Source organism: Papio anubis, chromosome 10 (assembly GCF_008728515.1).
Source record: "Papio anubis isolate 15944 chromosome 10, Panubis1.0, whole genome shotgun sequence".
In the NCBI taxonomy this organism is placed as follows: Eukaryota; Metazoa; Chordata; class Mammalia; order Primates; family Cercopithecidae; genus Papio; species Papio anubis.
Genome location: NC_044985.1, coordinates 24,764,451 through 24,778,244, shown reverse-complemented (window position 1 = coordinate 24,778,244; position 13,794 = coordinate 24,764,451). Strand labels below are relative to the sequence as shown.

At 34.2% G+C, this 13,794-nt stretch overlaps 1 protein-coding gene across 3 annotated transcripts in view; it reads left to right on the top strand.

Moving 5' to 3' along the window:
- LRP1B (LDL receptor related protein 1B) overlaps window positions 1-13,794 on the top strand; it is a 1,950,491-nt gene that overhangs the window by 1,253,924 nt on the left and 682,773 nt on the right. For all 3 annotated transcript variants that reach the window (XM_031651763.1, XM_031651762.1, XM_031651761.1), the window contains one exon: window positions 10,057-10,257. In XM_031651763.1, coding sequence (XP_031507623.1) covers window positions 10,057-10,257 — 201 coding nt within the window. The remainder of the gene's footprint in view (window positions 1-10,056; window positions 10,258-13,794) is intronic.

Here is a 13,794-nt window from a genome sequence, read left to right as displayed (position 1 = left end):
ACAGCTTTCTCATCCAAAGTCTATGGTTTACATGAGGGTTTACTTTAGATGTTGAATATTCTATGGATCTTGACAAATATATGATGACACGTGTCCATCATTATAGTATCAAGCAGAATAATTTCACTGCTCTAAAAACCTTTTGTACTCTGTTTTTTCTTCCCTCCCCCTTACCTTCTGGAAGCTGCTTATCTTTTTACTGTCTCCATGGTTTTGCCTTTTCTAGAGTGCCATGTCATTGAAATCACATAGTATGTAGACTTTCCATATTGACTTCTTTCACCTTATAATATGCATTTGAGTTTCCTCCATGTCTTTTCATGCCTTGGTAGTAGATTTATTTAAGCTTTGAATAATATTTCATTGTACCACAATTTTTTAATCTGTTCTCCCACTGAAGGACATCTTTGTTTCCAAATTCTGGAAATTATGAATAAAACAGTTATAAATATGTACATGCAGGTTTTTGAGTGGACATAAATTGTTAATTCATTTGGGTAAAGACCAAGGAGTCCATTTGCAGGATAGTAGGGTCAGAGTATGTTCAGTATTTGTAAGCAATGGCTTCATTGTCTTTCAAAGTGGCTGTACCATTTTGCCTTCATTCACTTGTGATGAATGAAAGTTTCTGTTGCTCTATATCCTTGTACACCTTTAGTGTTGTCATTGTTCCAGATTTTCATCACTCTGATAGGTGTACAGTTGTATCTCATTATTGTTATAATTTGCATTTTCCTAATGATATATTATTTTGAGTATCTTTTCAAATGTTCATTTGCCATGAAATTGCTTTTAACAGATAAATGTTGCAAATAACCTAAATAGGACAAAATAGGGCACTAGGTGCTAATATGATATTTCTGTATAGTAGAATGCCTTACAGATTTGGAAGTCATTATAATGCACTGACATGAACACTTCTCTGTGATTACATGTTGAGTGAAAGTGAAGGAGTGCAAGAGTGGGCATAGCATGTAATATTGTTTAAGTGAAAAGAAAGTAAAAGTGTATACATTTCTGGAAGAATTCACAGGAAAAGTATTGCCATTTTTTTGTCTCTAAGTATGGGGGAAAAGTGGCTAGGAAGAATGACTGAGAAGATATCATAACTTTTAGTGTGTCCTTTTTTGATTGACTACCTTTTCAAAAGTTGTGATAGTTTGGTGCTGACTCATCTACCTTCCACTCTAGATTCCATTGGAATAAGCAACATACATTTTGAAATCAAGTTCCAGAGTAGTGTTATTAGTTAAGGACAAGTGATCTTTAGCAGAAGAATGTAACAGAACTGACTGGCACACATGTGGATTTAACTTTGACAGTAGCATCATACTCTGTTCTGATCTGCTGTGTAATGAAAATTCGCTGTGGGCTTCTGTGAATGGCAAAACATTATTCTTGTCTATTTTTGGATTGTTTTGTTTTCTTTCCCCTATTGTTGTATCAGTGAATACAGAATAAAATGATGAATTTAATCATTGTGGAAAACCAATCTGGATTATTAGAACCGAAAATATCCCATAATGGTATAGTGATTTCGTTAGAATTATACGATGGGTTCTATATGAAACATTTCTAAACACAGCCCTTTTTTTTCTTTCTGGAACCAGCCCTATGGAATACTTTTGATTATTTCTGATGAAAATAATATGGCAAGCTGTTCGTTGTTTATGTACAGAAAACTAATAAAATATTTTGCATTTTTCTTCTTATGAGCCTCCTGTATTTTTCCTTGATTCCTCCCAGTGACAGTTTTTTTGTTGTTGTTGTTTTGTTTTTTTTTTGTTTGTTTGTTTTTGTTTTTTTGTTTTGTTTTGTTTTGTTTTGAGACGGAGTCTCGCTCTGTAGCCCAGGCTGGAGTACAGTGGTGAGATCTCAGCTCACTGCAAGCTCTGCCTCCTGGGTTCATGCCACTCTCCTGCCTCAGCCTCCTGAGTAGCTGGGACTACAGGCGCCCACCACCACGCCCGGCTAATTTTTTGTATTTTTGGTAGAGACTGGTTTCACCATGTTAGCCAGGATGGTCTCTATCTCCTGACCTCATGAGCTGACAGTTTTAAACCTTTTGCTGTATGCCTACTCTTCTTGTTTCCCTTCAGTCCTGTCTATAAAGAAGAATAAACAATGCTCCTTTTTGTCCAGGAGGGCTCTTCTTTAGATTTATGTATGTAGGTATGTATGTATTTGTTTATTTAGAGACAGAATCTTGCTGTGTTGCCCAGATTGGGGTGCAGTAGCACGACCTCAGCTCACTGCAGCCTCCACCCCCCCAGGTTCAAGCAATACCTGCCTCGGCCTCCTGAGTAGCTGGGATTATAGGCATGCATCACCACACCTGACTACATTTTTGTTTTTTTTGTTTTTTTTTAAAGTAGAGATGGGGTTTCACCATGTTGGCCAGGCTGGTCTCAAACTCCTTACCTCAAGTGATTCACCCACCTCGGCTTCCCAAAGGGCTGGGATTACAGGTGTGAGCCACCACCCCAGCCCCTTCTTTAGATATTGCTCCTGTGACCTCCTAATCCTTGTGGGACCTTGGTCACTTTTCTTGCTTGGTCTTCCATTTCTTTCTCCAGACTAATTTTTCTTTCTCGATTTAACTATATTTAGTCCAATAACCTGAAAAGCATTTATTTGATTTTATTACCTTTTCCCTGTCTTTCTTCTTCACTTCATTAAATCACCTGATGTAAGTACCTAGATGCCTTACGTCTCACTAATTCCTTCACCGTTTGCAATCTAACATCCAGTCGCTTCCCTTGATAGAAATGGCTGTTTTGATGGTCACCAGGAATAATTTCTCAGTTTATGCTCTTCTGTGTTTTGAGTCCTACTCTGCCATTCGGTATCTGCATGAGTGCAAATAAGTTACTAAACCTCTCTACATTACTGTTTTCTGGTCAGTAAAATAGATAAGATAATAATAACTGGTAGAAAGTACAAAAAGTGTCTAGAGCACAGTACAAGCTTAATGAATGACACTTTTCACTACTAGTACTGCACCTCGGCTTCTTTATTTGCCACACTTTACCCTGCTGCATGTCCTCCCTTTTAATACGTTCTTATGAATTCTCATATTGGATTGTTATCTTTAGCCACGTGACATTTATACTCCTCTTTGTATTTCACTTTCCCTTGCCCGTTTTCTCTGCCTATCCCTTATATTTAATTTAAAAATATACATGTTGAGCACATAATATGTGTCCAGCATTGCAGATATTTTTCTCTTAATTAATTTGTTTTGCTCCTTCTCGTCTTTCTGCAAGATCTTCATAGCAATCTCTTCTGTCCCCAGTTTTAACTGTCACTTCTAGGACTCCAAAATTTCTGCCACTGACATTTACTCCCTACTTCTAATCCATTTTTTTCCCAATGCAATGCTGAACATTCTACTTTCTCTTCAAAGTCAGAGATGAGTAAGAATTTCTCATTTCCGTTAGAATATTTAATCCCCTGTACACTCAGATTTAAAGCAGAAAGAACCCTTTGACACTTTGACACTTCTAACTTGAAATCATTTTCCAAGTCCTACTCTTACTGAGGTTACTTCTGCAGTATCTCCAACATCCCCCGTTCCATTCTCTACTCACATCGCATAATCTAAGGTTAAGCTTTCATTATCTCTCTCTCAGATCTTTGTGTGGCTGACTGTGTTTTTCCCTGATGTCATTAGCTTCAATCCACACTCCCCGCAGTTTTGGCTTTCTCTTACCTCTCAATATGTGACCTAAGCACACACTTTAAAAAAATCTTTCAATCATTCAAGTTTGCTGAATCTTATAGACAGTCTCCATTGCTAATTCAAAAAGTGTCTCAATTTTCTTAACCATAATCAGATTAAGAAACACTTCTTGAATTAGGGGCCCCAAACTGCTTCATTATTGCTTTTTGAACAGGTCCCACTCTTTCCTGCTTTTATACCTTTAGATAAGACTTTCATCTTTTGTGTGAATTCGATTAAACAAATAAGGTTGAATATTCAGCATATAAAACTGCATATGTTCAAAATTACCCCCTGAAAATCACCCATTAAACTTATTATACATGGTTTTGTGTATATAGCTCTGAGGATAATTTGTACCTATAACTATATTATAAACAAGGTAATGTTTAGCATAAAATAAAAAGCAAATGTAAAAACTAGAATTTTATAATGAATTCACTTAGAGGTGGAACAAAGATCAGCATGAGAAAGAACTGATTCTTTTCTAATATCTATGCCCTAACACATTCCTATTGAGTAGCAGGAGTAATCACTATGCTATTACATTTTTATTTCTTTCATCTGTTCTGTTTACTTGCTTTTGATTTTGCGTGGGGTATATGTTCGAATGCTAAGCCTGTACGCATTAGGCAGCTGTCTATATTAAATGCTTTTTTCTTTATATAAAATTTTCTACCATCCTTCCAAACATTGTTCAGAAGAATAGCTTGGTAAAACTTGTTTCTCATCCTTCCAATCATACATATGTTCCACCTCCTTGAAAATCCATAGCATTCTCTGATGGTTATATGGCTTTCATCTCATCCTGTTTTATATGTTCAATATTAGAACATTTGTCATTACTAGAGTTATTGCTCCACAAGATCAGGAATTTGTCTTCCCCATCTTTCTACACTCTTCAGTAGCAAATCAAGCATATAATACTCAAAAAGTATTTGCCAAATTGAATTGAAACCAAACACTGTTAGAGAAATAAATATGTAGGTAACACTAAAAGTTAGTAGTATAAACATTTTTTAAAAGATTAGTTTATAGACCAGTGTTCAATGAGGCATTATAATAATATAATTTCAAGTAAATCCATTTAGACTTTCTCAAAGATTCACTTCATGTTAATATTAGTATCTTAATATAAACTGCCAGTCATATCCCAGAACAGAAATTATCCTATTGTAGCATGTGCTGTCTTTTTATTAAACTAAAAACAAGTTAGTTTACAAAAAGATAGATCTATTTCAGAACATGGTCAAGAGTTTAACACAAAAAAGAGAAACTCTAGAACAGATTGTATCAATTTATTTTGGAAAATCAGCTTGTTTTCTACAGTCATAAAAACTTAAGTTTTTCTATACCTGTTGACTTTGTAGTTATGTTTAACCAAATTTCTGGGTTTGGGGGATTTTTTTTTTAAAAAATTGTTGTTGTTGTTACTTATCCGTACTTATTTTCTTTTCTCAAAGGACAAAACCACAGTTACCAAAATAGAGTCTTTGACATGTAGTTATCAAGTTGAAAACATCGTTATAAATAAATGAGAAAATATTTTGTAGAGCTCAACTTCATACTAATTATCTAATATGGTTTTCAGCATCTTCTAAAAATTAATTAGTAAACACAATGATTTACTTGATTACTTCAATTACTCATGCACGTTTAAAAAACTTTAAAGATTTTTGGATATTCTATCTATTGGATACGTATTTCTATGTTTTACTATTAATAACTAGTTATTTCTTATATATAAGGAAGGGAGCTTAAGCAAAGAAATCTGTGATCTTTGGTCATTCAAGATTTTGTTTCCAACGACTTGATTAGGTACTTGATTAGGTAAGGATTTATCTTGATACGAATCAGGTAAAAATCAATATGTTTAAAGTATTTTCACTGAGGCCATTGGCTTTTGGGTTTTACCTAATTCATGTTCATGAGTTAGAAATTCATTAAACTTATCATACCTGGTTCGCCTTCTTGTCTACTTTTTGGTAAGAACTAAAACCAAACATAAACAGGGAGAAGCAATTAAGCTTCAAACAGCCCCTGAAAAATCAATAGGAAGAGGGGGGCTGTTTAAGCTTGTACAATTCATTTAAACTATGTATTCATATTTATTCATATCTCTGGTGACATTATTTCTTTTAAAGTTTTACAGTCATCTGAATATTATTTTTGTTTACCTTTTCCAAGCAGTATTTATATCAGGGATGGCAAATAGCTTTACTGCTATTCTTACTCTAAAAGATTGATAGTGATTTATAGATGTATCTGTTGAAACAATTCTAAGGTCATTTTGGAGTCAGTGGTTGGGAATGCCATCATGGATTGGTGATGTGTCGGGGGGAAAAACAACAACAACAACAACAAAAAAAACAAAGGAAGTTGCATTTTGATAAACCAAACTAAAAATGGGAATTTGTATATTCTTGAACTCGAACTCTTGCAAATGACTTCATACAATTTAATGCTTAAGTATATAGAATGTCATATTTTTGACTGATATATTATGCATTGATCTTTTCTTTCTAACTAGGTTATAAGCCCCTGGTTACAGGGATCAGGCTTTATGCTTTCTTATATTTCTGAAAGCCCTTAGGAAAGGGTAAGGCACAGAGTAACTTCAACATATAATTTTTACGAGAAGGCTAATCAGATCAGGCAATTTGCATGTGTTATGCCTAGTCTTTTTAAAGGAGCCAATATATTTTGGAAAAAGTTCACTTAAATTATCTGTGCAGAAAAATAAAGCGTGGAGGTATTCCATGGGCTCAGCATGTAATCCCAGCACTTTGGGAGGCCGAGGGCGAGGTGGGATCACCGAGGTCGGGGAGTCAGAGACCATCCCTGGCTAACAGGGTGAAACCCGTCTCTACTAAAAATACAAAAAACTTAGCCCCGAGCGTGTGTGGCGCCTGTAGTCCCATTCTAGGCCAGGCTTGGGGAGGAATGCGCTGCATTGAGCCGGAGATGAGGGCTTGCAGGTGGGACGAGATCCGTGCCTCCAACCCTGGGCTGACAGAGCCAGACTCAGTCTCTAAAAAAAGAGGTATTTATAAGATTCGTCTCCTACAATGGGTTTCCAGTAACTAATTCTTTCCAGAGGCAACCAATTTAAACTATTTCTTGTGTATCCCTCCAGAAAGAAGTCAAATACAAAGTATATCCATGTACTTAAAGTGATAAATGTATGGAAATATAGTCATACATATTGATAAATAGCTAACTCCCTTTCAGCACATCAGAAAGCCTATATACACTGAGTTCTATGCCTTTTAAAATTAATTAACTTTGAAAATTAGTTTTCATTCACTTACGTAGATTGACACATTCTTCTTCATTCAAGCATATACCTTTTATGTATGGATGCATTGTAATTGATGTCACCAGGCTTGCAGTAATTATTTAAATTGTTACTTTCCTTTCCCTAATATATACAAAACAGCAGTAGATATCCTAGCATCTTTGTGCATTTGTGCAAATATATTTATGAAAACATTTTCTAAAATTAGAATTACTGTGGTGATGAGTTGACAGATGTTTCATTTGCTGGATTTCTTGACATTGCCCTGGAGAGAGATTATCACAATTTTCAACATTTGTGCTGCTTTTTACATCCTTGTCAGATCTAGTTTTGCATTATCCAACTTTTTGATATTGATCTAATAGAGTAGGAAGGATGTCAACTGGTTATTTTAGTTTACCTTTTTTAATTGAAAGGGATATTGAATATCATGTTTGTGAACCGTTTCTTTATGAATCTTGCAGTTGGATTGATTGTTATCTTATTGATTTAAAAGAACCCTTGTATGTTTAAAAAATATGCTTTTTGTCATATAATGAAATATTTTTAAAAATAGGATGAAATATTTTTTCTGGCTTATTGACTGTCCACTGACTTTGTCTATGGAGTTTGTTGTTGCAATATGGAATAAAATATGTTTATAAAATTCAGCTTAACGTTTGTATTTTTATTCTTATTTTAAAATGATTACCTCTTTGATATATCTAGAATATATTATAGCATAAGAAGCCAAGTAGAGATTCAGCTTTATTGTTTATCCTCCAGATTGGCTAATGAGGTGATACTGCATCATTAATTTTGTTCTCTGCTATTTAAATTGCCAACTTTTTCATATATAAAAGCCATATGCATAGATAGACCTATTTCTAATGTCTCTGTGCTCTTTAATTATTAATATCTTTATTGATATTCATTTGCAAAATGTATTTTAACTACTATTACCTTAAACTACTTCTAAATAGTTGGAATATATAGAGTTTCTACTCATTAAGATTCCTCTTTTTTTTTTTTTTTGGTAAGATTCTGAATGATTTTTCTGGTTTTATTTTTTAATTTAAAATAAGCTTGGAGGGTTTCATTAATATGGTTACTATTTTGAAAGGATTGTTTAAATTAAGAGAAAATTAGTATCTTTACTAATCCAAGACCAAATAATATCTTTATTCAAGCCTTTTTATCAGATTATTTGTAGAATTTTGGATTTGTATGAATGTTATATAGTTCTTGTGCATTTTAACTCAAAATACATTTTTATGATAAAATTTTAGTTGACCTTTTCTTCTAGTATATGCTGTCTCTATATATGAAATATATTTTTCTGTTGTTTTTGAAACTAGCTACCTATTTTTTGAATTCTTAGTTTATTTAATTTTAATTGATTTTATAATTATATGGTTATACTAACATGTAATGACACTGTTTTCTAATGTTATACCTCATTTCTAATATTATACCTCATTTCTTTCTATTACCTAATTGTGCCAGGTAGTATTTACAGAACAACATTATTGGTTTTATTTATGATTTTAATACAAAAGTTTATAATGTTTCTCCATTTATATCAAATCTAGTGAAGTATCTGTCAATTCTTGTTTTAAGAGTATTTTTATCAATGTTGAATATCTTCAAATGTATTTTAGTTATGGAACTGATTATATTTTTTATTTGACATAGTAATGTAAATAATTATTGGCTGGGCGCGGCGGCTCAAGCCTGTAATCCCAGCACTTTGGGAGGCCAAGACAGGCGGATCACGAGGTCAGGAGATCAAGACCAGCCTGGCTAACATGGTGAAACCCCGTCTCTACTAAAAAAAATACAAAAAATTAGCCAGGCGCGGTGGCGGGCACCTGTAGTCCCAGCTACTCAGGAGGCTGAGGCAGGAGAATGGCGGGAACCCGGGAGGCGGAGCTTGCAGTGAGCGGAGATACGGCCACTGCACTCCAGCCTGGGTGACAGAGCGAGACTCCGTCTCAAAATAAATAAATAAATAAATAAAAATTAAAAAATTAATATATTTTTATAAATAAAACATTTTTGCATATATATTTTAATTATTTTAAAATGTGTTTGCCTGTAAGACTTAAGACATTTAAATACATAATGACTTTTGGATATATACAATGTAATATTTTCCATTTCCCTTGTATTTGCCCCACTTATTTTTATAAGATGCCAGTATGTAGTCAGTCAATAACTAGTATTATCTTTAGGTACATTTTAAAAAATTTGTATTGCACCTGAACATTGCATAATCTAGAAAAGATAATTAATAAGAAGTCAGTAAAAGACAACTTCAAAAGGAGGAATAAGTTGCAGTGAAACATCTACATAGACAACAATGCCAGGCACGGTGGCTCATGCCTGTAATCCCGGTACTTTGGGAGGGCGAAGTGGTGGATCACCTGAGGTCAGGAGTTTGAGATTAGCCTGACCGACATGGTAAAACCCCATCTCTACTAAAAATACAAAATTAGCCAGGCATGGTGGCACATGCCTGTAATCCCAGCTACTTGGGAGGCCGAGGCAGGAGAATTACTGGAACCCAGGAGGCAGAGGTTGCAGTGAATGGAGATCGCACCATTGCCCTCTAGCCTGGGCAACAAGAGTAAAACTCCATCACAAAACAAAACAAAACGAAAAAACGGTAACAATGAACATTGATCTCTTTGTGTTTCACACTGTTACTGTTGAATCATGCTGGTTAAACAATAATTATTTTCTTTTTTTCTTCTAAAAACAATAAAAAATGCTATAAATTCTGTCTATATGTATATATACTTTTTAAATAGAGCAGAGCAATGACTTGAAACTCAAGAAAATATCAAAGCTCAAACACTGAGAGCACTTTAAGACCAGGAGAAGACATATTCAGATGCCGTCATGAAAATAAACTGTCAAATAATAAGCAAATAGATTTTGTTTTCTTTTGCTGAAGACAAGTAATTCTGCTGGTGACTGAAGACAATAATGGCCGCTCATTATCACAATGACCTAATCACAAAAATCAAACAGATGCTATTTCTGTTTTCTTAAGGGAGATGCATCAACAAAGCATGGGTATGTGATGGAGACATTGATTGTGAAGATCAGTCAGATGAAGATGACTGTGACAGTTTCTTGTGTGGACCACCCAAATATCCTTGTGCTAATGACACCTCAGTCTGCCTGCAGCCAGAGAAACTCTGCAATGGGAAAAAGGATTGTCCTGATGGCTCTGATGAAGGCGATCTCTGTGGTACTGCATGTTTAATTGCACTGTCTTCTCCATGAAAACTACAACCTTTTAGTTCACTTGCTGTTACTTAATATAGTAGCATTCATTCCTTTCATTCCCTTTAAATGTAGCTTTTAGCACTGAACCTTATCTACATTTTTCAGACACTCTAAAGCTGCAGTAAAAGTCTTAAATGTGATCAGAAATTTCTGAAAATAAGACAGGAAAAGCTAGCCTATATTGAGGTCACTTAATTGAAGAGCTGTATTCATCATTTAGATCTCTGGATGGCCAATGATGTTCCCCTAGTTGAACTGATTATTTGTTAAGTGAGTCACTCAGAACAAGGAAAGCTTGTTATTCCTCATCTGTGGGATAGAGCTCACCACCACCCTACATATTTTGTTAAGCCTTCTGATCATTACAATAGAAACTGATTTTTAGGAAGGGGAAGAGACTGGGTAATAAAACCAATTGAATATTACCCAATTTAATATAATTTTCCTGCAAGTTTTTAGTCTTCATACAACTGCTTTCTTTAGTATGCCTTATCTAGTTAAAATGATTTCAATGAGCTTTGAAATCACGTTGACTAGCAATCTTTCTTACCAACCAGCACATACAAAAGAAAATTACATTTCCTTCTCTTTCGGGAGATCAGAGATTTAGTAAAGGGATTTTTTTTAAAAGTGTTTTCTAGATAATACTGAAGGTGACATCAATAGATAATGAAGAACAGTTTACAGAATGATAAGAACAATAATGAGATGACTTGAGGCTGTGAGGAAATGACTTTAGGAAATAATGAAGCTGACTGATTGAAAGTAGGAAAGACAACTATATTGAAGCCTAAAGTTATATTTTGACCTCAAATTAGCATTAATAGCATACTGAATGATATAAAAAAGGATGATTTTTTAACATGTGTGGGAAAATGTCTTTTTTTAAGTCATGATTTTATAAATTAACCTTGAAACAGTGAATGCAACAGTCTTCATTCGATTAGGCTAAAATTATACAAAAAAATTCAGCCAAGAAAAAAAAAAAAACAAAAAAAAAAAACTAAAACTAAAATTGAGCAAAAAATTTATAAATAAAAGATGACAAACTTCATTTTTCTGTATTCATTTCTTTCTTGCCCAGCTCATTCTTTGTAGTGGTTGGTGAGAGGTTTGCTCATGAAGGTTGTAAATACAATTCTAAAAGAAATTATCAATACGCTTAAAAGAAAATATAATGTAATTATGGAAGAACTAGACTTCAACAAGCTTAAATTCTTTTCTTCAATTAAGTCATTTGAGTAGGTGACTTAATTTCTTAAAATCTTGATTTTCTTAAAATAGAGGCAATGGTTATCTATCAGGTAATCATGATAATAATGCCTGATGCCCTACAGTTATTGAAAAATATTAGTACTTTTCTACCTTTTCCCCATCCTTCAAGTTAAAGAAATAAAAGGCAAAAGACAGAAAGTACACCCATTGAGAAAAATGAAGACAATGATAAAAAAACTCAACCTTATTTTCCTATTCTTCACTTTCCAAATTAGGAAAGTAAAAGAGTAATGAGGGAATTTCCTCTTAATTAATTTCTTTGTCTACTTCAGAATTGAAAACCACTTCTTATCTAGCCATATAGTCATTACTTCAAGAGCTTTGCCCAAACATTTCAAAAGATTATAGAGACTGAAATAGATTATAAGGAGGAATCTGGTGTGGAAGTACCAGAGGAGGTAAAAAGACAATTTTATCATGATTGCAGCATTGTGTCATATTGAACTACACACCCCACTCTTTCAGAGGTGAAGTCATGAAGAGTTAGAACAATGAAAACAGAAAGCAAATACTGGCCAAAAGATTAAACTGCCTTTTCCATGGTTATATGCAATGTATATGAGGAAAAGGAGAACCCAAGAATGTAAATCTTCTAATTCTAGTGAACAGAATATTTTTTTTTTAGGGAAATTTTTAAATACTTTCAAAAGAAAAAAGATTTGCACTTAAGAAACAAACGAAAATAGACTTTAATTACTCTAAAATGGAGTTATATTGATTCTTGTTATAATAATATATCAAAGATAAAACCAGATGCTAACTAGTAAAACAGTAAGTAAAGATTTTATTCATTAGTAACTCTTGTGATAGAGAGTCCACTGTGAACTGAGCTCAACTTCATGAAACTAAAAACTGGAAACTTTTTGAAGGTTGGGGTGTGCTAAGGAAAAGCCACTAAGGGGGTTAAGGGGGCTGCGCCACAAGATTACGCCACCTGGGTTTGATAATTAGTGCTTAACTGGAGGGGAAAACAGACTTCTCTCATCTTTGTGACAAGAGGCAGTGGCAGCAAGTGAGAGTAAGACACCCACTGGGCTGGGAGGGAGAATGAGAAGCAGAGTTACCTTCTCAGGTGTTTGCACTTCAAAAAGAAAGCTCTCGGCTCCTTAGAAGGCAGTTCTGGGTAGTAGAAGATTTACATCTCAAAAAGGCACAGAAAGGATTTATAATTGCAAGCTTTCTAAAGCAACTGCTCTAAGAGAAGGTTCAGGACATATTTGCCTATTATCATGAACTTTCTCAGGCAGGCAATTTAATGTGGGGGCTGGGGTCATTCGAGGGACATACATTTAAACTGTTGGACAATATGCTAGTGATTGTTCAAGTCTCTCAGTATGTATTTTGGCCCAGGGGCACGGGGGTGGGGGGTGCGGTGGAGGTGAGGGCAACAGGATGAAATCGTTTGTGCTGGGAGTCTGCAGTTTTTATTGGCCAAGGCTGAGGTCTCGCCAAGAAGAGAATTTAGAGGATCCTGACTAGTGTTTGGTCAAGAAGTCTTTGTCAGGTAATAAAAAAATTTAGAAGAAGTTGCAGGATTCATGACAGGTTTGGGGCTAAGTAAGAATTAACAGGTTCTAATTATGCAAATTTTGACGTTAAATTTATATATTCAATTTCAGATTTCAAAGTGAATTTCATTTAACCTAAAATCTGTGACTTCATTCCACAGATAGTAATAGAAAGAGACACTTTGGTACTGAGAAAACAGTGACATTTGAAATAAGCTAAAAGCATTGTAACAATTTTTTTTTTTTTTTTTTTTTTTTAAGCCTCCTGGGCACAATGACATTTCTTTACAGTTATTTTCTGGGAAAAGAATGTCAATTGAACTAAAATGGGGCAAATACTTTGAAATGACTGCTGTTTTGAAATGCTTTTGATTATGGGTGAGAAACATATTTGGAGGAACCAAGAGCTGAACCTGTTTTTTTCTTCAAAATAATATGAAACTTGAATTGCTAGAGAAAATAGTTAATATAATCATTTTCCTTTTCTTATTACTGTAGCTTCATTGATGGTGACATTATATGAAGAAGAGTTGACTCATACAGAGCTTTTAAAATGTAGATGTTTTTAAAAGCCTTACATTTCAGGCCAATTTTTGTACTAGATACATTTTCATAGACAATCAGAAATATTTGCATTATATAAATAAATATTACTGCAATTTACCAATTATTAGACAGTAATCTTTTTAGCATATCTCAAAACATACACAATTAAA